At 36.4% G+C, this 25,149-nt stretch overlaps 2 protein-coding genes across 3 annotated transcripts; both read right to left on the bottom strand.

The window, feature by feature from the left end:
* Positions 1 to 13,902: 13,902 nt before the first annotated feature.
* On the bottom strand, positions 13,903 to 18,375 carry LOC113288586. Its single transcript, XM_026537670.1, has 4 exons — positions 18,146 to 18,375; positions 14,839 to 17,461; positions 14,607 to 14,755; positions 13,903 to 14,470 (listed from the first exon to the last, which is right to left on the bottom strand). The coding sequence occupies exons 1-2, from the start codon at positions 18,357 to 18,359 to the stop codon at positions 16,491 to 16,493; spliced, it is 1,185 nt and encodes a 394-aa protein (XP_026393455.1). The 5' UTR covers positions 18,360 to 18,375; the 3' UTR covers positions 13,903 to 14,470; positions 14,607 to 14,755; positions 14,839 to 16,490.
* On the bottom strand, positions 18,358 to 23,026 carry LOC113288585. Of its 2 annotated transcripts, XM_026537669.1 has the most exons (8): positions 22,410 to 23,026; positions 21,879 to 22,311; positions 21,427 to 21,753; positions 21,062 to 21,317; positions 20,736 to 20,952; positions 20,301 to 20,647; positions 19,622 to 20,146; positions 18,358 to 19,172 (listed from the first exon to the last, which is right to left on the bottom strand). In XM_026537669.1, the coding sequence occupies exons 3-8, from the start codon at positions 21,551 to 21,553 to the stop codon at positions 18,392 to 18,394; spliced, it is 2,253 nt and encodes a 750-aa protein (XP_026393454.1). In that variant the 5' UTR covers positions 21,554 to 21,753; positions 21,879 to 22,311; positions 22,410 to 23,026; the 3' UTR covers positions 18,358 to 18,391. The 2 variants fall into 2 exon arrangements, with proteins under 2 accessions (XP_026393454.1, XP_026393453.1); XM_026537668.1 differs by having other exon boundaries at positions 21,879 to 23,026.
* Positions 23,027 to 25,149: the final 2,123 nt, after the last annotated feature.

Below are 25,149 nucleotides of genomic sequence, written 5' to 3'. Positions count from 1 at the left end.
CCTAAAAATATCAATCACCTCACAATAACTTAACTATATGGTGGTAGAAGAAGTTACTGTGTAATCACAAAGTCTGAGATGAAGAACTTTGTGACTACTTTTTATATCTTACCTATCGGAGATAAATCTCGAGCAAATCTTAGAGAAGATAGTACTCAACACGATAGGACAAGTAAGATCAGAATACACAACTACAGAGAAAATAGTTGGACCTGGCTTCACGAATCCCAAATGAAGTCTTCAAGTCGTTAACCTAATAGGGTTTTGGAAAAACCTAGGTTAAAGGAGAATCGACTCTAGTTTGCAACTAGGACACATGAAAGTGTCGGGATTAGGTTTTCCAGTTGCTAGAGTTTTCCGTAATATAGTTTTTCAAATCTGGGTTTGCTTACAATCAAAGCTAAGATAGCTTAGTAACAAAGCATTCAACATTTACTGTTAGATGAACTCCTGATTTAAGATTCAAGCTAAGTATGCTTTAAAATAAAGAAATTAATCTCCACCTTTAGATGGTCTTAGCTTGTTACCCACAAATGAAATATTCCTTCATTTAGATATTGGTAACTATACCTAAACGTGTACATTAAGTTGACTCAATAACAATTAACTGAAGTTAGCCATATGGATACTTTTGTCTTAACCACATTCATCTAACACTTCTAGGTCAATTATGATGATCAATCAATCATGAAAGATAATCAAATGAATCTAATTGTGTTTCAAACAGATTTATTCAATTGTTCACCATCTCATAGAACTATATATGGACAAATTGAAACAAAATCGGATTGATTCGTAAATGTACAAAGTACTTATACAAGACTCAATTCATGAAAATTAAGCCACATTTTGCAAAGATTGCATTCCTTAATTCATAAATGTTTAGTTCATGAGTAGGAGAATCATACTTGACCAATTTAGAACTTAACCACTGTGTTCGCAAACCAGGTATGAAAATAACAGCTCCGGACCTTGGCCTTGTCCAGCCGTTCGCAAACCAGGTACGCAAACAGCTGTCCCGGACCTAACTCAGGTGAAACCGTTCGCATACTAGGTACACAAACAAGGTTCCCGGACCTTTACAGGTAAAACCGTTCGCATACTAGGTACGAAAACAATGTTCCCGGACCTGAATCATAACTATACAATTCGCATACTAGGTATGCATACCGTGTTGTATCCATACATGGTTAATTGTTCCAAACTCCCATTTCAATAATTGAAACATCCTTAGAAGACGACAATAGCTTTCTCACACAAATTATTAGCTTCAAGTAATTTTCAAGTGATCAACTGGTCAACACAAAACTTTCCAAGTCGACATTAAATGATTGTCTCACACAAATCATGTAAGATATTTCAGGGCAATTTTCACATGATCATCGTTTGACTTAATATTTAGTTTCCAACAAATAAATTATTTCCAACTAAACTCGTCAAGAATATGATGAACATAGTTCGAGAAAAAAGCTTCCAACACATATTTCGAGAAATAAATAAGTGAGATAAACTTAGCTTGAAATATCACATGTGTATAATGTAAACGTCTATATAGCTATACGACTTAGTGTCATTAGAAGATAGAATAGAATAGACTTGTGAGTGGTAGATAAGTTTTAGTCTGCACATACCTTTTGTTGATGTAGTTTCCTCCAAGCTTTCCTCAGTAGATCTTCGTCTTGAATCGATGAAAGCCGTGAAGTCTAAAGCTCAACTACACATTCTATCCTAATCTGAGACATAGCTATAAGTAGACTAGAAATCAAGACTATAGTTTTGATCAACTAAACTTGACAAATAAGCTTGAGATATCAACGCTTGCGAGGTCGACCGAGCAGTGCTCTAACAATCTTCCCATTTATCAATTTTTGTGACAAAAATATCAATACATATGGATTACAAAATAAATAAACTTTGTAGCTTCTCATCCATCATGCTTGATTTCCTTGGCTCTTCAACATTCCTTGAATTCTTCGCTATTCCAAGTATTCCAGCGATTTTGAATATGTTCAACTCAGCACCATTGTTATTGAAGATCCGTAGCCATAACAATAAGAAAATAGATTTTCTCAATCATTGTTATACGGTGTCATAGTATTATTACCTAGAATCAAAGTCCAATTGCATCATAACTTTGACAATAATACTACGGTGATATGTATCACTCCCCCTTAGCCAATACTTCATCTCCCATTGAAAACCACTCCCCCTTACATAATGATCCGTAAACCATATGTATGTAGTGTGAACTACCAAATAATTCTCCTCCTTTTTGTCAATATAAATTGGCAAAGGTGCGAAAGCTACATAATCATAATGAAATTCTCAAAGAGATAATTTATGACCAAAAGAGAACATATCAACTTTGTTTCGATGATTTCACATAGTGGAAACTTAGTGTATTCATAAAGAAGTTTATAATTAAAGATACAAGATAACTCCTACAATATTCCACAGTCACACTCCCACAAAGATTTGGCAATTAAGCACACGTTCAATTAAGAACTCTCCTCCGTAATATGTCATTCCCGAAAGAAAAACATGAGTGACATTACTTTACAAGAAAAGAAGGATTTATTTGGACATTAACAAATCACATGGATTTTTATCTGGTAAACTCGAATTAATTAACCACAAGAGACCTTCAGAAAACTTATGATCCATACAATACTTTCACATAAAAGTGGATCGGGGAAAGATCAATACTGCGGAATACTTTCAAAAGTTCATTCTATCTTTCATCAATATTTTCATAATGACACAATAGACTTAACTTTTGAGAATATATGAGATAAGCACAGTTCAAGAACGTAAACACATATATATCTCATAAGCAATTGCAATATATAAAATCAAAAAGATTGAATACTGCAAAAATCATCTTCCATATAACTTTAAAATTTAAATAAATAAATCTTAAAACATTACAAGATGAAATTCGTTGAAATAACTATGTCTAATCACAAATAATGCTATTCCAAACCCTAGAAATCCTTCTTTAAACATAAGAATAAATTCTCATAAAAAGAAACAAACTTGCAAGAAACAAACTCGTAAAGAACATACAAGATGATTTGCCCTTAGAAGGTAGAATAAATCTTTTTCACACGTATTTACACCAAGAATGGCTACCAAAGGCTTATAAAAAGATTTTCTTAACAAAAAATAAAATACAAAGTCATTAACGACCATGCACCGTAGTTCAATAAGAGGATTGTGGACATTCAAGAATCCCAGAGTAACACGTACTACTTCCCATTCTTGAACTTTCTTCTTTGTGATTCACCAACAACATTTTTAAAAAGTTAAAAATGAGCTTAGAAGAGAATTACTCCAAGAATCCAAGTGCCCAAATCCAAGAGAAGTGGTACAAGTGCGACGAAACGGAGCAAAACACTCAAAAACAAGAGACGGGACAAAGGACAATCTTAAATCATCCAAATTCAGGATTTCTCATCATCATTTTGAAGCGAATCCAAAGAAAAAGAGAATTCAAAAATAATGAGGCAATTCCGAGTTCATACGAAGAAGTTACGGCCAAAACAAGTTGTCAAAATTGACGTCTACATGCGAGTTCGCAAATGGTGTTTGCAAACGGGTGTAACTTGTTTGAAAACGGTGTTTGCGAACTGAAGTCCCTGGATTTTGATTTTGAATGATGGTATGCATACCTGGTATGTGTACCATGAAGGCCAAACATCCCGAACTATTTTTTTCGACTCTGAACATTTAAGAACCTTAAACACAAATCAAGTTAGGTGGACATGAACGATACACAAGGTACATGGATCATGATAAGCACTTTAAGCAAATAATAAAATCATAAATCTTGATCAAGTTTATAGATATACCTTTTAATAAGAATCCAATCGAACTTTACAGTTTTACCAAAAATTCAAAATCTTACCTAACATACTATGTGCTGCCCAATTATTGTGCTTCCCTCACCATATACATAACAGGGAATTCCTTGGTGAGGATGCACTTCCAACACAATAAAGTTGTGTTGAGGACAACAATGTCTTGCTCACCACAGGTGACAGAAACCGACTTTTCTGCAGCTATCGATTTTTCACAATCTATAGTCTTTGGCTTACTTCGTTTTTTCTTCCACCAATTCTTGTGTTTCACTTTTGGATTATCATGAAAGAGATCGCTTTTAGAACCTTTCATATCCAAATCCATATTTCCAAAGAACTCTTTAACTTCCAACATCATGGATACAACCTTCTCCATAGTCATGGAATTTTCTAGGAGATCATTCCTTTTCATACTCAAAGCATCATCGGCTTTATTTGGTACCCACTTCTGAGTGCGTTTAGGAAAAATCGGAATTTTCTTCCCATTACTCTCTTCTAGATTTCTCGAAAGATAATTTGATTGATTATTCTTTGCAAGTTTGCCTTTATCCAATTGGGAGCATAGGATCATGTATTCTTCTTTACAAAGTTATCATTTTTATAATCATTACAATTGTGAAAAGACTTTGTATGACGTTTATAGTCAAATCTAGGTTTATCACAGCACTGACTCCTTTGCCTAAAGGTTGGATATTCACAACCCGTAATGTCAAGGGTATTATCCTTAACATATGATCTAGGTTTAATCACTTCTTTTGACACGCAAACAAGAATATCATGAAGTTTTTTATCATTCCTTACGAAAATGACGTCTCCTTTTCAGGTGACCTTTGTTTCCCCAATAATGACAAATATAAGGAATGTTCTTACCCGGATTCATGTGTGTTGGTTTTGGAGGTTGATATACTTTAGTCTTAAGAACCTTAACTGCCGGCGAAAGAATTTCACCTTTTCCATCAGTGGAAACCTTTTGTTGAGAAGAGTCATTAGCCTTGACAAATTTACTTCTTTGCTAGAACTTGGAGCATCTATTCCCTTATGGCCCAACCCTCGTGTATCACGATGATTTTTACTTGCTCCTAGCATAGTGATTATTTGTTTGATCTAGTATTGAACTTTTTCAAGTCCTCTTCCAACATCTTGATTTTATCAAGAACAGTAACTAAATCAGCCTCAAGGCGTTTTTCTCGAGTGAGACAAGAACTTTCCCTGTCATCATAACTTATTTGCCGGGAGTTAATCTTTGCTTCAGTTGCTGCAAGTTTTTCTTCCAACTTATAGAAATCTTGACGAAGATTATCACATTTAAGTGACTTTTTACTTAGGTCATTCACACAATCTTTGAGCATCAAATCGTTAATGTTATCCCAAGAATAAAGACCTGAGTAAATTCTTCTCAATTTCTTATTTTCTCGATAGAGATGGGTTAGAAAAGGAGTGACAGAAGAAGTCGTCAACTTTTTCACCGGTTTCAACAACTTAACATACTCTCTGATTTCCTCATCAACATCTCTATCAATATCTGAGATACCTTCGTCAGAAAGTTCATCCAACTGTTCTTCTAGGTGTGTTTCCCAATTATCAACAATTTCTACATCACGAGGATGTTTAGATATTGACCTAGATGTGACAGTTTTCTCAAGTAAATTTAAGCTTTGAAAAACATCTGGTAATTTTTGAACTGGTACCTTATTAGAGATAGACTCGTCCATAAAAATCAGATTGCTACAAACACATACTTATGAGGTCTTAGCGTGTTTGCCGGATTTGATACCAGTTGAAAAAGCGAGGGTATAACAACCACACCCAATAATTCGTTCGACAATCTGTATGGACTAAACTCCAATATAATTCCGAGAGCGCCAACTTAAAAGCGAGCTCAATCAAGAGATATATCAAAGAGATTTATCTCTTTCTCAATACAATCATAAAATCAAACAGATAGAAATCCTTGAGTCTGATTGATAAAAGAAATAACTTGGACGATACCAAAAGGTCGGATTTATCAACTAACTGAACTACGCATAACTTGTGATATTTCAATTATATAAACAAATATAATGCAAAAAGAAATAACACAAACACCAGAAATTTTGTTAACGAGGAAACTGTAAATGCATAAAAACCTTGGGACCTAGTCCAGATTGAACACCATACTGTATTAAGACGCTACAAAAACTAGCCAACTACAAGTTAACTACGGACTAGAATATATAAACAAATATAATGCAAAAAGAAATAACACAAACACCAGAAATTTTGTTAACGAGGAAACTGCAAATGCAGAAAAATCTCGGGACCTAGTCCAGATTGAACACCATACTTTATTAAGACGCTACAAAAATTAGCCTACTACAAGTTAACTTCGGACTGAAATGTAGTTTAGCCTTAACCAAATCTCATACCGATTAAGGTACAATCACGTTTCTTGCGCCTCCAGAACCACGCCGGATTTTGCGCACTTGATTCCCTTAGATGATCTCACCTACAACTAAGAGTTGCTACGGCCCAAAGTCGAAGACTTATAAACAAACCTGTCTCACACATATAAGTCTACTCTGATAGATAAACCTATCTCCCACAGAAGTACCTACGAAGTTTTATTCCGTCTTATGATAAATCAAGGTGAACAAGAACCAATTGATAATCCGGTCTTATACTCCTGAAGAGCAGCCTAGAAATATCAATCACCTCACAATAACTTAACTATATGGTGGTAGAAGAAGTTACTGTGTAATCACAAAGTCTGAGATGAAGAACTTTGTGACTACTTTTTATATCTTACCTATCGGAGATAAATCTCGAGCAAATCTTAGAGAAGATAGTACTCAACACGATAGAACAAGTAAGATCAGAATATACAACTACAGAGAAAATAGTTGGATCTGGCTTCACGAATCCCAAATGAAGTCTTCAAGTCGTTAACATAATAGGGTTTTGGAAAAACCTAGGTTAAAGGAGAATCGACTATAGTTTGCAACTAGGACACATGAAAGTGCCGAGATTAGGTTTTCCAGTTGCTAGAGTTTTCCGTTATATAGTTTTTCAAATCAGGGTTTGCGTACAATCAAAGCTAAGATTGCTTAGTAACAAAGCATTCAACATTTACTGTTAGATGAACTCCTGATTAAGATTCAAGCTAAGTCTACTTTAAAACAAAGCAATCAATCTCCACTGTTAGATGGTCTTAGCTTGTTACACACAAATAAAATATACCTTCATTTATATAAGGGTAACCATACCTAAACGTATATATTGAGTTGGCTCAATAATAGTTAACAAAAGTTAGCCATATGAATACTTTTGTCTTAACCACATTCATCTAACACTTCTATATCAATTATGATGATCAATCAATCATGAAAGATAATCAAATGAATCTAACTGTGTTTCAAATAGAGTTGTCCAATTGTTCACTATCTCATAGAAATATATATGAACAAATTGAAACAAAACCAGATTGATTCGTAAATGTACAAAGTACTTATACAAGAATCAATTCATGAACATTAAGCCACGGTTTGCAAAGATTGCATTCCTTAATTCATAAACGTTTAGTTCATGAGTATGGGAATCATACTTAACCAATTTAGAACTTAACCACTGTGTTTGCAAACCAGGTACCAAACAACAGCTCCGGACCTTGGCCTTTTCCAGACGTTCCCAAACCAGGTATGCAAACAGTTGTCCCAGTGTTAACTCAAGTGAAACCGTTCGTATACTAGGTACAAAAACAAGGTTCCCGGACCTTTACAGGTAAAACCGTTCGCATACTAGGTACAGAAACAAGGTTCCCGGACCTGAATCATAACAATACAGTTCGCATACTAGGTATGCATACCGTGTTGTATCTAGACATGGTTAATTATTCTAAACTCCCATTTCAATCATTGAAACATCCTTAGAAGACGACAATAGCTGTCTCACAAAAACTATTAGCTTCAATTAATTTTCAAGTTATTGGTTGGTCAATACAAAACTTTCCAAGTCGACATCAAATGATTGTCTCACACAAATCATGTAAGATATTTCAAGGAAATTTTCACATGATCATCTTTTGACTTAATATTTAGTTTCCAAAAAAAATTAATTGTTTCCAACTAAACTCGTCAAGAATATGATGAACATAGTTAAAGAAAAAAACTTCCAACACATATTTCGAAAGATAGATACGCGAGATAAACTCAGCTCGAAATATCACATGTTTATAATGTAAAAGTCTATATAGCTATATGACTTAGTGTCATTAGAAGATAGAATAGAATAAACTTCTGAGTGATAGATAAGTTTTAGTCTCTACATACCTTTTGTTGATGAAGTTCCTCCAAGCTGTCCTCAGTAGATCTTCATCTTCAATCGATGAACGCCGTGAAGTCTAAATCTCAACTACACATTCTATCCTAATCCGAGACATAGCTATAAGTAGACTAGAAATCAAGACAACAATTTTGATCAACTAAACTTGACAAACAAGCTTGAGATATCAACGCTTGCGAGTTCGACCGAGCAGTGCTCTAACAACTTCCAACACATATTTCGAGAAATAGATAAGCGAGATAAACTCGGCTCGAAATATCAAATGTGTATAATGTAAAAATCTATATAGCTATACGACTTAGTCTCATTAGAAGATAGAATAGAATAGACTTCTGAGTGATAGATAAGTTTTAGCCTCCACATACCTTTTGTTGATGAAGTTCCTACAAGCTCTTAAGTAGATCATCTTCTTCAATTGGTGAACGCCGTGAAGTCTAAAGCTCAACTACACATTCTATTTTAATCCGAGACATAACTATTAGTATACGAGAAATCAAGTATATAGTTTTGATCAACCAAACTTGACAAAAAATCTTGAGATAACAACGCTTGCGAGTTCGACCGAGCAGTGCTCTAACACTAAGTTTGAAGAATAACACGGTAATCTTGCTTCATGGAACGTAGGCAAAGGGTGCCTCATTTACAAGGATTGTTGGTATAGTTTGCAACTATCTAAATTAAGGATTTTTCTGCAAGAGTCATTGAGTAATATGACTTTCCTGAGATCTTTGGTGATGCTCAGAATCACCAAGTTAATTCCGTTTCAGTTGTGCAAAGATGCACAAATTTGTGTCAAAATTTGGGTGTTAACAAGCATGGTAGATATGCAACTTTAGCATGCGCCAAATAAGATTTGGGCATGGCCAAGATACATGATGTGTCTGGAAATACAAGTTAGGCCGAGTGGTGGATGCATGGAGAAGGAAGGAAAAAGTAGTGGTGATGCATAAGAATGATATGAGGTCATTCTTGAAGAAATCTTCATGAAAACTAAAGAAACATGATATCCTCAGTTTGAATGAGTATTCAACTAAGTGTCAATTATATTGTGCTTCACTATGGGAGTCGCATAAGAACGTTGATAGTTAGAAGAATGCATGTAGTAAAGTGAATTACTACATTGGAGACAGTAGGTGATGTCTCGCTTCCTTCTTGTTGCTTAGAATAGAAGATGAAGTCAGTATTGCAAGGCTTGTTAGATCTTACATGTTTGCAATCATTTGGTGCAAGTATTTGCTTAAGTTTGAGTACAGTTTCAGTTTGGGTCGTGTGGACCTTGGTGTTGGAATGAAGTCTCTCTATGTAAGGTACTAGTGGATGAGGGTATTTGAGAAAAAAGTTCTTGTCTATTTTGTTCAAAGTAAAGCGAGTTCACGAGGGAGATGATACATAGCATGTTAAGCCAAAATATGTAATAGAAGATGCTAAAAGTGAAAGAAGCAAATAAAAATTGGTGGCGTATACGAGTTTTCTATTGAGAGTTATGTGGAAATGAGACAGCACATTGGTAGCGACGACATGGAGTAACGTAGAAAGAATGTAGAAGTAAGTCCATCAAGTAAATGGGTTAAGGTTGACTCATGGCGTGGAAGACTATTTTTTTTTTCCAATACATAAAAGCGTAGAAGTTTGAAAGAACAAGTGAGGCATGATGGTTTCGAAGGCGCGTGAAGAGGATACCTTGTCCAAAATGACGGTGGGATGTTCCGGGTAGTCCTAAGTGATGACTATATCAAAGTCATGCATTTTAATCAAGGTGTTGTGATAATGAAAGAAAAAAACAACAAGGTGTTGGTTCTTTGGCATACAAACAAGCAAAGTCCAAGAAGGTAAAGTTTGGAATATGATTTGGAGGCCAAATTGAGTAAAAGTTATGATATTGACAAGGTGCAACAAAGACTATAAGTTGTGGCACATACCAAAGTGGTGTCGAATCATAATTTTCCTACCTTAAGGCATGGCATTTTTTGGCGCAAGCGCAACATGATTGAAGCATAAGGCCGAGTCTTGTATAAGTTATGTTAGGTTGCATGGTGCAACTAAAGTCGGAAAATGAAGGCAAAAGAATATGTCATTGATCAATTTGACCAATTGGGAAGAATCTTACTTGCGTATACTTAGGCGCAAGTGATTCAAATGATATTCAAGCCTAATTCAGGGAATTGGCAAGAGGAATTTCAGTTTGCACTTGGGTGTTGATATATGATTTGCAATGGAGTTGAAAGCGGTCGCGACGCAACAAAAAAATTCAAGTTGGTAGGATTAATGACAAGGAAGTAAAGCTAAGTGATGTTGATGCTAAGGCATGGAAGTTGGCTAAGGACGTTTTGAGAAAGCCAGCAAAGATTGCTAAATTTCAGAGAGGTTCTGAAAGTGCAAGCGACGAAGTTTAAGACATGTCGCATTCAACGAGGACGTTGAAAAAATTAGGTGGGGGAGGTCTATAACCGGTCAGGCTAGTGAACCGCCACAATGGCGCGTTATAACAAAGCCTCCTAAGTCAGTGATCAGTCAGGGTGGCGCTACACTGCATAGAATGTCGAGCGCTAAGATAGCGGGACACTGCAGGTCCAATAAAGCGCCAAGGTGGCGCTAAATTAAGAAGTCATTGGCCAAGTAATGAAGCTTGTTGGCTGATACAATGAAGCTTCATTGAGGGAAAGGCAACACAAGACCAATTTGAAAAATGCAACATGCGACGTTGGCATTTATGCATATCCATGGAATTGAGTTGGCTCAAACTCAAGGATGATGTGAGACTGTAGAATAGGCCAAGAGTTTGCCTATGCATTAGTCCAAGGCTGGCTAAATCTTGGACAATGCAAACAAGTTAGTAATGCGATAGTGCGCATTACTATTGTCAAGCAAGTTGGCCAAGTGAAGCATATGACACATGAATAACTAGAATAAGCTAAGGAGATGGCTGTGATGATTGTAGCAAAAATTTAGCTGTACATTGTATCAGGCAAAGTGTTGGCCGTGCATTGGATCAAGGCCAAGTTCAGTAAAGCGTAATAGTGGCATACAAATCGTATAGCTTTACAGGATAATCATACAAATATACAAAGTGAAAAGCATTATGTATGATCCATGTTAAGGATAGTTTTAATCGTGGATGCCAAAAATCATTCAAAATCAAATTTGTAAATATCATAGCAAAATTGATGTGACTCTAACAACTCCAGAACTTGTTATATAAACACGCATTTTTCATTCGCGATCAAGCTTTTAGAAACTTGAGAGCCTGTGGCTACTTGGATGCCTGGTTTTATTGGTCCTTACATGTTAGGATGCTTAAAATGATAAATTTTGAGATTAAGTGAGATATTTGAGGAAACTAAAATAAAAGTGCAAGTGCTGGTGGGTTTTTGTGTTTACTTATATACACATATCAATAGCTAGGGATTTTACATATACATGGATAGGCATAAGTCAATTCAATCATTTCTAACGGTCTTTCATGATATTCTAGTCATCAATTGCTAAATGAGAGAATTTTTTTGACACAATTGCTTAATTATTTCATAAATACATGTAACTTTTTTTTAAAGCACTGCAAAACAAGATTATTGTTATTTGCAAATTATCATTTGAGAGTTAAAAACCCTGGCGTTTTTATGGATACTCAAAAAGAATTCGGGATTATTAATAAAACAAAATAAGGTAACTAAGAAGTAATACCAACTCACCCCTTATCCACATATTTTTCGTAATGACTAATTTACACTTGATTAATTAGTTAGTTAAATTTTGATTATATTAGTGTTGAAAAATCATTTGAGCTACAAATTTTAAAAAGAAATAGAGAGTGTTAGAGAAGAAGAAGTTTGGGAAAACTAGGTTTACCTAAAATCAATAACAAAAATGGATGAGTATGAAGAAGAAGGCGATAAACATCATGAAGAATATCATATTGAAGGTTCAATAACGATTACAGATGACGATTGAATACATTCAGCGCCATTAACGTCCTAGAATCCGTAGATAATAGAGCATGTTATCTACCGATTATACTCTTTTGTCTCAAAAGAGAAGCACTATCAGTAGTTTCCATAACATCGACTACTATCGATTATGCAAAAAAAAAACAAATTGAATTATTTTCCCCCAATTTCGAATTTCTCTATTTTCACAATCGGTAGTTTCGGGAAGTTCACTATTTACCGGTTGTGATAGTTTCGTTATGTTCATTATGTATCGATTGTGATAATATCCCCAAATATAAATTTAGAAAAATATTTCGAATTTCTCTACTTTCACAATCAGTAGTTTCGTGATGTTCATTATCTGCCAATTGTGATAGTTGCCCCAAATATATATTTTGCAAAACTTATAAAGTTTTGAATTTTTATGCTTTCACAATCGTTAGTTTGGCAAATTAGATATCTACCGATTATGTCTAAATCGGTACAGAAACTCAAAATACCAAACCTAATAGGTAGATAATTATCAGTAATATCTACCGACTAAGATCGTTGTTTCATAACCGGTATATAAACCTATACGACACTGTTTATTATGACCTGTTACAGAAAACTGTAGATTTTTTTTTTGACCAATTGAAGCAATTACAATCCAAAAATTGGTAGAATCTCAAATTATTGAGGCCGTTTGAGCTTGGCGCATAGTTACACTATCAGAAATTGTACCCGACTTTAATATCGTCGATTAACGACGATGATTTTTCGTTTCGAAAATAAAATGAGGTACTCTTTTGTGAAAAACATCCATAGATACATCCCTTCAATTTTTAAAGTGGAAATTACATGTTTTAGCTTAAAAAATTTGGGAGCATTGGATTAATAAAATTGAAGCTCATTCCAAAGTTGATATGCCAAATCAGCATACACAAAACTAGATTTTAAATCTTCCGCTAAATTGGTGATCCACATCTTAACAAGATTGTTAAATGATCTTTTCCATCTAGCGTATAAAGTTGGGATCCGAAGGTTCTTCTATTGTCCCGTGCACAAAACTCATCGTGTCTTTGACGGAAAGAGTCATGACGATTTCACGTGCCCAAATTTTATAATTATCACCATTCAGGAGAGGAGTGAACTAAGATTATTTGAATTGCGTAAGCATCATTAGTCACCACTTTTGATTTGGGTTTGATTAAAGTTGCCAAAAAGAAGGTTTCAAAATCACCCGATTTTTCAGTTGGGAAAAGAGGAGACATGATTTTAATTGATCAAACAAAAAGTGGAAAAAGTTACTTGATTGTGGATCTTTTATTCACAAGCTCTAATACCATCTAAAATAACGATGCACTTTTGTTTGTCTTATCAATTTGGTTAGACTTGGAATTATATTTCTGTATATTTCTCTAATTACATTATTTAATTTACAAAGATAAAAGATAAAGATAAAAAGTATAAAAGATGATGAAAGAAAATAAAAAAGAATAGTTACTAATCCTAAGAGCAACTGCAGTGGACGACTAAACCCAAATTTTTAGTCGAGTGGGCTGGCGTAGTGGGACGGACCATCGATCAAAATTTGATCAAAGAGTAAAATCCAGACCAAATTTGGTCGGCGATCAAGACCAAACCCAAATATAGTCGGGCGTTTATATAATTTCCGCCTACACTACGGGCGTTGATATAATCTCCGCCTTTCATCGCGCGTTGGTATACATAACGCCTCTCTTTAGGCGTTCATATAATGTACGCCTCACTCCTAAAAGTTTTCCAAATCTTTCTTTGGGGCGTTATCTTTATCAACGCCCCACTTCTTTTTTTTTTTTTTTTTTTTGTGAATCTCCCCGCCCAAACTCAGGCGGGATCTTTACAAACGCCTCATTTTAGGCGTTATCTTTATCAACGCCTGATTACAGGCATAAGCTTTATCAACGCGCGACCAAATTTACTCTTTCCCCACTGCGTCACACGACGGACTAAACCCAAATTTGGTCTTCTTTTTTAGTCTTTGATCTTTGGTTATACTCGCACCAGTGTGGACGCTCTAACTTACCAAAAAACTACAAATCAGGCAGCAGCATGCATTGGCTTTCAAACCCAGTGCACCTACAACCTGTCCTGTAAAAAAAGACTCAAGTAATAGTACTACAATATTACTTCCTTCTGCCTTTCCCCTTCTTATCCTTTTCCGATCTTGATTTTTCCTTCTTCTTGCTACTCTTTGATGAAACACTGGACTGAGAAGGTCCAGCAACATTATCTGAAGCCATAAGCATTGAAAAAAAAGGAGCCAACATTTGACCTAATCTTTTTACTTTACACTTCATAAGTAATTCGGAAAATCTTGAAAGGATGAGCTGCATGTTCTCCTCTCTAAAACATAACAGGAAAAGGTTAGGCTGCTAAGTATTATAATGCAATTCTATACAATTAAATTAAGTTTCCAGGGCAAAAATAATTCATCTTAAATACCAGCAAACACACACATTCAGCATGCATCAAAACTAACCTTGGACAAGAAACCCTTACAGCAATTAAGATTTGCTTTAATTCACCAATCATGATTTCTGCTTCAGCAGAGAACCTACGATCTTCAGCAATAGATGATGCATTGACAATTGCAGCACGAAGAATACGAATAAGTAACTCTGTATTAAACTGCACAGAAGAAACTAAACCATTAGAGACTCTTTTGATAATGAATTCAAACTGAAAAGAACCAAATTGCACATTTAACGAACCATCAATGCCAATGGATTCATAGAAAAACCGTCATCATCACGCACAACCACCACCTTGTAACCCCCTTGCAAATCATCGACATCTGTGCCCTCATTCTCCATGAACTGCTGTTCCTCTTCACTGAATGAACTGGAAGGCTGAGAATAGTGAATAATGCTCCCAATATTGCATTCTGACTCCAATTCGATTACGGCATCTTTCTGAAGACATTCTGTTCTCTTGTGGTACAGTATATCCAATATATCTTCTCTACACAGAATCAACTCCATGTCTATGAATATGGCATCAGGACAAGAAAAGGTTGGACGATTTTCACCTAAATACAGAATCACCAGAGGATTCCCAATCATCTTAAGCACCTCCGCGAATACTGTAGATGATTTATTGTAATCAAACTCCCTGGATACTTTCTGGAAGGGGATCTATGGAAGGTTTTGCAAAGCCAAGGAACTTAAGAAATTCCAGTGGGAGAAAAGAACATATGTCATCTTGAAGCAGTAGACCACAGAGATCATCAAAATGATCTTCAGAGCCAGAATTGATACAAACTAGACCAGCAAGGATAAACACCCTTAAAACAAGAGAAGGATAGTCTTTCTTGGCTGCAATATCAGTTTTCTCAAACCATTCCAGTGTGCCATTCTTCCCCAAAAGTATATTATGACTTAAGCTCAACAGAAAACTTTCCAGAGAATGTAGTTCTTCCTCTAAGCTAGCATCTGCATCCAACTCAGATTTTGAGTTCAGTTTCCAGTTCTCACATGCAAGAGTTTCCAGAAGACAAGACTTCGTCATGAAAAACATATCTTTCCAGGAACTTGCCAAATAAAGGAAGCGTTCCAGAAGATACAAAAAGTGGAATGGTGAAAGATAACTTGACATGTTGCTCCAATTGGGTTGACAGGTTTTCACTAAAGATTCTCTAATCTTCAAGAGAAATGATAACCTCACAATCCCTGAATCAAGGCAATCTTTAAACTGCTCAAAGAAGGACTTCCAATGTGGGTTCAGGTCGAAACGATTTACAATCACCTGATATATTTGAACAGGTAGACTCCCAGACACATATATCAGCATCACCACTTTCAAGATTTGCCCAAGAGATAACTCCCTTTCTGAGCTGATTATTTCCATAATTACTTCTTTGGTAATTTCCCTACACAGCTCTGTGTTCCTTAGCTTCATCATATCTTCAGAAAAAATCATTTTTGAGTCTGAGGGACATATAATTTCAAGAACCTGCTGCCTAGAAGATGCTGAATACTCCAGTAGTGCCTTAGGAGCCTCCCAGTCCAATACCTTGGATTCCATGAGCCCCTTTGTGACTTCAAACGTGTGAAGAGAAGTTGTTCCTTGATCAAACATTGAGACAGAGTTTCCGACATAAAAACGATAGAGGGTATTGAGCTTCTCTAAGACATTCATACCAACACAAGTGAATTCAGAAACCCAGAAACTCTGAGCAGCAGATACAAACTGGTGAGCATCCATTGCAACCAATTCCCCATTTCGTCTAACAGATTTATGACAGATGTCTTTCGTCCAATAGGCATCTGCATGTAGCAATGTGTAGATGGAACTGCTATTTTGTACCGTTTTGCAGATACCCAAGTAACCCAAACAAAACTCATCATAGCCCTTGTAGTCTTTCTCATTTATTGTTCCAACAGAACCAAGGAACATCAGTATGCTTAGAATCTTCTCCCTCCATGTATTCCAGAAATAAATTAAAGGTCTGAGTAGAGACCCTATTACGGGAAATCATAAGTGTTGCATGTTTCTCACAGTCCAACACCACCATTTCATCTTGTTCATATGTGTCCAGCCTTACCTTAAGATGGAAATCAAGTATCTTCCGAAGGTACAAAATTTCTGCTCCAAGATGACCGAGCCTCTGGGAAGTAGCCAAACAATCTCCCATCTCTGCTAAGCAGCTGTCTTTCTCTGATGATGAGCTAGCCACCACGCAGATTAACTCATAAAAGTGGTCATTTCTGGTCTTTGCAATCAATTTTGATTTTGTTAAAAGTTCCTCTTTGTTTGAGAATTTCTTTAAGGGCCAACCTTTGCTTCCTGTTATCCAAAGAGAATTGACAAGAACATACAAAAGTATGATCTTTGATGCTTCTTCATAGTGTCCACCCTTTTCTAGTATTTCTGCCCCAAGAAGAAGATCTCCTCTCAGTTTGGCAGAATTGGCAGCCTCCATAGAGTTTCCAGACTCGACCTCTAAATCCACGAGCTCATCGACATAACTATGAGTTACCAAGAAATTCCACATCAAGTTCAATGAGTTAAAGGCTCGAACAAACTTCATCATGTTATTTGTATCTTTCACTTGATGATAGTGAAATGCACATTTTTCTAGGAACTCTTGTCTCAAATCATTCAGCCCTTGATTTTCAGCTGCGTAAGCATCAAAGATTCCATCTGCTTTCCATTTCTCTAAGAACTGAAGCCCCGCTTCCGAAAGATTTCCCTTGGTGCAAACAGCCAGGCATTTCAACAAGCAATTGGCCCTATCATACACTTCGGCCGCAATAGACCAGCATCCAGCAAGAGAAAAACAATCAGCTGCATCCTCTAGCCTTGATTCCGCACAATTCTTCAGATAAAGCGTACCTAAAAAGACAACAATATTAGAAGTAAAAATCATTCAATCGAGTTGGACTAAACACCTAAATGAATTTTTCATACGTAATTTGAATTTAACAACTTCAACTGGAGTTTATGTCTAACTAGGCTCTACATGAAATTTTTGAAGATGATCCTACATTAGCATCTTTTAACTATTGTCTCAATATTGCATAGAATTAGGTTAATATCAATCAAAACTGGGTTTCTGCTCAAGTAGATATATCATTTAACTTCCTGGAACTTCCTGGAGGACTGAACCTAAAGATGCACATGTGAGGGTACTTTCTCCCCCTAACAATCACTGCCTACCCTGTACAGACACAAAATAGTAAGATTACAAATTGAATGCAGCAAACCAGGCATACCCAACAGTCAACACTCAGCAGAGGCCTTTTAGCTGCAATAATAATATGTAAACTGAACATATCCAAAAATCTAGGGGAGGCTTCGGAGTGTGCCAACTCCACCTACTCCCTGCATTCAATTGTAATGCGCAAGGTACTGATTCTTTTTCTAACGAGTTTGCGGGAATGGTTGGGCATTTTTGGAATCAAATCTCAGTTATTTTCGGTTCAGGAATTCGTATCAATTCCAAAAAATGGTTCTTTAAATAATTTCAAGATTTTAATTCAGTAGATTTCCTTAAAAAAGAATATAGATGGTCCAAACCTGCCCTTTGGAATTTCTTTAACTGAATAAAGCATTTTGCAGCAATCTCGAACTTTCCAGTTGTTTCAAAAATCTCAGCAGCCTCTGTCAGAAGAATGCGAGCCAGTTCAGAATTTGAACCACCCATTTGGTTAGCAGCAGCTCTAAGTCCAGCAGCTTTTGCCCATTTCTCTTTGTATGGATCTCCAGCTCTTTCGAAACACATTGTCGCCATCTCAAAATTACCCTCATTAAATAGCTGCATAGTTATACAAAAGAACAAAAACATATGGCGATCAAATTACCCCTAGCAATAGTTTGAGCTGTATCACCCGAGCAAACAAATCCTTCCTCAAAATTTTGGCATATATATTTAAAAAGTGCAGCCTGTCTCATGGTTAGATCTTGGACCTCATCAATATAAACAAAATCCATCAGATCACCGCGATAACTCCCCTTTTTTAGTCGTTGATGAAGGTCCATGACTAAATCAGCCAAATCAAACTCACCATTCAGCAGCTTCTTCTTCTCATAATCAAGAAAAATATCATAAATCATCTCTCTTAAATCCCTGCTTAAGGTGGAAACCCGTCCCTCAGATAGCAACAAATAATTTCCCCGGCTGAGTTTGCCATTAGGAACTCTACCAGCAACCAGCCCACCTTTTATGTGAGACATTATCTCAATAAAAACAGTTGAAGAGTCAAGTTTCCTAGTCAAGTGACAATTGAAATGGGGCCAGTACAGTGAATTAAACCGGTCATAATTAACCTCCTTTGATCTAATAAAAGCATTTAAGGCAAATGGCCTAGTTATTCCGGTATTTCCTGCACAAAACTCCCTTACATCATTGAATCTGTCAAAATATGAATTCTCCAAACTTCCATCAAGCATCAGTAAGAACTTCTGAAAGGTGATTACAAGTGGGTAGCAATCAAGTGGCAGGTCTATAAAAGAATCGGGGATGCTACTGAGCTCAGCTGTATCATCAATGTCATGCATACCGGATGACTTATTGTCAACTGAAGATTTCTTCCCGCAGATAAAGCTGTGAAAAAAAAATGATATTAAGTAAACTTGGTTTCCTCGATTATTACCAAAAAGATCAATCTTCTCAGACATGCAGATAACAACATATACATTATTCGATTTGCATCATCTACTATACATACTATCCACCATAAGGTTTCACGAAATATCATGAGCAAAAATGTTCTGACCTAAGCCATAAGAAGCTAGGATTGATGGCACAAGTTGGCAGGATACGAATATTATCTTAGCGGGCTATGACTTCTTAGTCTTACTACACCACGTCTCTAGTGATTTGGTAATTTTTTTTACTTTCTCAGTCCCATACTTATTGAGAAAGACATGAAGACCATTAACTATATTGTCGACAATTTGAAGTAAAAGAGGAACAGTTGATAAAAAAATAAATGGACCATCAATAAGCGAACAACATTCTATCCCTAAAACAACACCAGGGAATAAATATACCTTTTCAAATTAGAAATCTGATTCTTGATAGCTGAACATAGTTGAGGGCTGACAGTTACAAACATTTGCCGTAGGACGGTTCCCTTTGTCTCTCCAAGACCCTCTCTCATCCAATTATTTGGAGAAGCAGCCGCAGAACTTGTACTCTCCGAAAGTCCTTCCGAAGAGAAACAATGTTGCTGCTCCTTCTGAAACAATTTCATGGTTAGGATAGTAGTTTTCCCGGTTCCAGATCTTCCGAGAATAAAACTACTTCTTGGAAAAAGACTTATTTCCAATTCCTGATCTGTCATTTCAAAAGGAAGATCGAGTTCTCCGCCATCACTTCCAGATAACAAATGGCTCACAACACCAGATGATAAAGAGTAGAATTTCATCAGTAGTAGACTCTCATTCACTTTTGAGTTTTCCAGACAGCCTCTTCCATCAAATTCTGTAATACTCAACCCTTTAGATGGCTCAGTTGTTGTATTATATCGAACAACTCCATTACATGATTCCCAGGTCACTGGCACTTCCGTATCCCTACAAAGAGAGAAAGAAAATTAACACCCCATGAAGCTGGACAACTAATGTTATTGAGAGGGAAAATAATGAAACTCCCATCCAAAGTGACAGGAGAGCCATCAATTGACTATCACCAAACTGGTAATAGTAAGAGCAATGTTACCAAACATACCCGTCAGCATTTCTCTCTCTACAGCGGTTAACAAAATCGTCCGTGTACATACTAAAGATGCTATCAAGACGCTTAACAAGTTTTGCCATCTCCTCCACCGGTAAGATATCCCATATCTTCAAGACTTGGACATAGCTTGAATACTTCATAATATCGACAGCTGAAATAACATAAAGTTGTCCAACCCTAAACTGTTTCACGAGCTGCAACGAGTTTCCACAAATAGAGTCTACCTTCTTCGGGCTCCAGCCATTGGAAAGCTTAAGCAACAAATTGATAACAGATTTTTGGGTCTGAATTGATTTCAATCTCGCGAATGACTTTCTAAAGTTATCACTAAACAAAACCTGCAGAAATCAAGACAATGAAAATAAAATTGATACAAGTTCCAATGAAAAATAACAAAAAGCTTGCTCTGACCATTCAGGATTCTACCTTCCACTTTGCGGTTTTGAAGAGTATGCTGTCTCCATTCAGTAAGTCATCCAACTGATCAAGTTCTTTCTTGGCTTTTAATGCTGCTTTAGCTAGATTGTTATCTTCACTGGCATTAAACAAACAATGTCGTTCTTTGGCATCAGAAACTAATGCGTTCCAGCAAGATCCACTTCTAAACAGAGTTGTATCATCACCCACAATCCAAAGACAGCGCCTGCGATGATAACATACACCAAGAAAACAAAGTCACGACTTCTCATACCCTTGCAAATACTAATTACTCCGACAGAAAATATATTCTTAAATGTATTCAACTAGTTTACCGTGCCCTGGTCAAAGTAACGTTGGATCGCTGAAGATTAGAAAGGAATCCAATAGATCCTTCACTGTTAGATCTGACAGTAGAGATTATTATGATATCCTCTTCACCACCCTGGAAGCCATCAATAGACTTCATTCTCACAGCAAAGTATTCGAGCTGCTCATATCTGTGCCCAAGTTTCTCTTGAATGGCAGCTACTTGAGCAGCATATGGGGATATTATTCCAATAGTTAGCTTCTCTCTTGCGCCATCCCATGCTGTAAAAGTAAAACCTTCATTACAATTACTTGAAAGAAAAGCAAGCATGGGATGCAGAAATTCGGTATACGGAAATGGAATTCAATTATAAACTCACATTAACCATACCTCTAAAAAGCTTCCGTACAATCTTCAAAATAATTGCTACTTCCACCATATTTCTTCTGCTATGTGCAACATTGTCTTGTTCATCTCGTCCATCAGAAGTGCTTATAAATGAGTATGGACCAAACATAGGTCCTTGAAGATAGCGTCTTTCATAACTTTTACAGAGACATTGGGAGCATCTAAAATCTGGTTCCAATAAAAGTTGGCATTTGGGAAAGCACTTACTTTAGGATGCATTCTGTACTGTATGTTGAGAAGGTGCTTTGAATGTCCCAATGAACTCAACCTTTCAAATAGACTTCTTCCAAACCCAGCATCATCAGAAACCTAAATAAGAAAGCCTGAACAGAGTTAATACATCATATACAAGCAACTCCTGTAAAGAGCAAACTTTGACATAACTAACATTTCTTCAGATAATTACTAAAGCCAAGCAGTCTACAAATATTTACCTTGCTAGCGAGCATAGCTGGTAGTTGACACTCGTCACCAATTAGAATAGCATGCCTTATGCCTTTAAGTTGCATGGGTATCGCTGATTCAGACTCTCGTAACTGAGCAGCTACATCTATAACCAACAAGTTCAGTGGATCCATTTCTACTCTATGCAAAGTATACGAGTTAGATGCTGTGCAGAAGAGGAGCGAGGCAGATTGAAAGCAGAACTTCCATATCAAACTTCTATTCATACTATCTGGAAGAACATGAGCAAGAGACTCAAAAAGAGATCTTAGAGCATCAATGCATTCATTTCTGATCCTGCACAGCGTAGCAGAAGTACAAGACATATATGCTTCCCTCTCGTGCTTACGGTAGGAATTAACTTCTCCATGTGTAAAGAGCATCTCTACTTCTTTGTCATTTGCATCATTTTGAGACAGAAGACTACCAAAAGAATCGAGCAAATTAATTAGGCATACCATGCTCTCAAAATTATGCAGCAATAGAAGTCTCTTACGAAGATGGGTGCACAAATCACTTACACATCTTTTCAGCGGAGAAACTAAGGCTGTGTATCTATCTTTTATGAACCAATAAATGAACTAGGAACCACAGGGGTAGAATAATTGTTGATACTAGATTTAGCTTCACCAACTGAATCATTCACCAATAAATGATATTGAGCTACACAACCTTCAAAAAATTCTATCATGGATTTAAAGCACTTCTTCCAACTGTTTTGTGGAGCAAAACATTCTACAAGCCTGTCGACACGATGATCCAAATAAATCTCCTCAAGATCATCAAAAACTTCCAAACGGTTCCTACTCCCAAATAAGAGCAAATCTCCCAGTGAGCATAACAACTCATCCTGTCTTGGATCCATGTGGTAAGGATCTTTAACAAGCTTTAGGACGCGCAAAGCCACTTCCTTAACTGCAACATTTGTTGGGGCACATGCAAGTGTTCTGCAGCTCTTACTTAAGAGGGTATACAACAAGATACTGAGAGTTTTAGTTTTCCCAGTCCCAGGTGGACCCCAGATAAGTTTAATAGAAGACTTGTGATTGCACTGTGCCATCGAAATAGAACTAAGTACTGCAGATGTTTGGGACTCATCAAGGACTAATGACAATCTGCGGCCAAGTTGTTCATCCCAAGTGCTACTATCTCATAAAGAACAAAAATTACAGGATTCTTCGACCTGCAATAAAATAACAAACCTTATGTTTCGCACCCAATTATCAAAAACAAACCGCATTCTATTTCTTTCAATGGCAGCAAAGTTATGACCGTAAATTAGACATAAGAAAGAAAAGCTTTAGGCAAAGAAACAACACGAACCCTAATTATCCATCAATTTAACGGTTTCAACTTTGCATCATATACAGTTCTTGCAAGATTTTGTTCATGTCATTTTCTGAAAATAAGTAATATCTAACAAGAAATTAACATCTCTTACCATGGAATTGGAGCACAAAACTTCCTTAATCATCTGTAAGTTCCCAGACATGTGTAAAGCTCTCCATATTCTAATTTTTGTTGTCAAATTAACCAGAAACGCAGCAAAAACGGAGTTCCGCATTCCAACATTAACCTCAACCAACTTTGAAGTGCGGAACTCCAAATAACTAGATATTTTATCATCTTCTGTAGCATTAGTCTCCTTCATATCTTTCATGACTAAAGCAAACATACATGTCCTTACACACTGCTTCAAATCTGTGGCAATTTCAGGTACCACATCAGACAAAACAAAAAGGTCACCACATTTTGGAGAGTATTGCTCTTTGCCAGTACCACTATTTATGTTCCTCCAAGAATCAAATTTAAGCTCATATAGAAATGAACCATGTTGGGCAGACTCCTTCACTGAGATTATTTCAGCAAATGGTGCATCATGCAACACCTCCAAACTCGAAAACAACTCAGAACGAGTTTCCTCTATTAACGGTAAAGTGTAAGAACCAAGGTAATCCTCCACTGACTGGAAACATTCAGGGATCTTTTCCACCTAAAAAATATAAGTAAGAAGTAGCTGAAATCAGATTTCAGAACGAAAAGATTAATTAACAAAGCCTTCAACCAGGCAATAATTGGATCCCAGAAACCATAGTCACTAGTACAAAATCATGGTAATTGGCTTTAGCTGCTTTAATCTACAGCACTTGACAAGAAAATGAAACTTTGACATCCACAATAGGGAAGTTACAAAGTAATACAAAAACACCAGCTGATACATGATTTGAAACTATTTTAGTAGACATTGCCTACCATTTCACTAGAATGGCTTAATCTATTGATGTATTCTAAACCTCTGTAAATTATTTCTGGAACGGGAGGATTGTGCTAAAGACTGATGTTTTAATTAAAAACCACTGGTATATGAGTGGACATATTACCATGTACCCATATGGAGATGACTAGAGGGATAGCTTCCTTAAGGCGAACCTGTTCTAAGATATCAAGAGATTAATACGTCATAATGCTTCAAAGTTTTAACACACTCAAAACAGGCGTAAGTCTCCAAAATCAGCAAGTCTTATGTGTCTTTTTGGCAGTTGATCCAAGATATTTTTGACGGATCTAGAAATCTAAATGGGTATAACGAGCTGCATGCTAATCCCCAACTCTGCAGATCAGCCACTGGATGCTCTTTATGTGGACCCATGAGATGCATTTATCATAGGATCATAGAATGATTGTGTTCAAAAGGATTCGGATGCAAAGCCATAATATAGAAGACACGGTGCATGACTACTAGATCTTCATACATACATCATGTTCTAAAAGACTAAAACTGATGCCCGTATATCACATACTTCCAGTGGAATTGTAAATTTTAGAGTGTTGCCGTTTTTTGTGTAGATTATCTACATGGTGACAAATATTCCTAACTGATATTAATCCTGTAAGGCGGTGTGCCCCACACTATGTAAAACTGATGGTTTAGAATTTAATAAGTAGAAAAATCTTTACGGATACAGGTTTTATGAAGATTAACAGAGACAGAGAAAGAGGTAGACCTGTTTTTCATATAACTCTTCATTGGATATATCCTCGAGAGACCAAGAGAACACCAGATCGATCAAATCTTTCTCGGGAGGTTTATATTTGTAATAACCAGAATGAACAATTTGAACCACTTCACTACCACCTTCTACCATTTCAACTACTTCACCACCACCTTCTACTTCATCTCCAATCTCATCTCTGCATCCACATTTCAAAACAAAAATATCCGAGATAAAGAAGATATTTCTAACTTCCATAGAACAAACG

The sequence above is a fragment of the Papaver somniferum genome, chromosome 6 (genome assembly GCF_003573695.1).
Source record: "Papaver somniferum cultivar HN1 chromosome 6, ASM357369v1, whole genome shotgun sequence".
NCBI classification, from domain to species: domain Eukaryota; kingdom Viridiplantae; phylum Streptophyta; class Magnoliopsida; order Ranunculales; family Papaveraceae; genus Papaver; species Papaver somniferum.
This window is presented reverse-complemented; position numbering and strand designations above follow the sequence as displayed.

What these genes read in the sequence shown, in the direction of transcription:
- LOC113288586 (XM_026537670.1), bottom strand. Translation starts at nt 18,359, where the DNA reads ATGGCGACAATGTGTTTCGAAAGAGCTGGAGATCCATACAAAGAGAAA. An exon ending in AAAGAAATTCCAAAGGGCAG is followed by an intron (nt 17,462 to 18,145) that starts GTTTGGACCATC and finishes TTGTCTTTTTAG; the next exon opens with GTACGCTTTATCTGAAGAAT.
- LOC113288585 (XM_026537668.1), bottom strand. Translation starts at nt 21,553, where the DNA reads ATGTTTGGTCCATACTCATTTATAAGCACTTCTGATGGACGAGATGAA. An exon ending in GTTACTTTGACCAGGGCACG is followed by an intron (nt 20,953 to 21,061) that starts GTAAACTAGTTG and finishes TTATCATCGCAG; the next exon opens with GCGCTGTCTTTGGATTGTGG. An exon ending in AGAGAGAGAAATGCTGACGG is followed by an intron (nt 20,147 to 20,300) that starts GTATGTTTGGTA and finishes CTCTCTTTGTAG; the next exon opens with GGATACGGAAGTGCCAGTGA.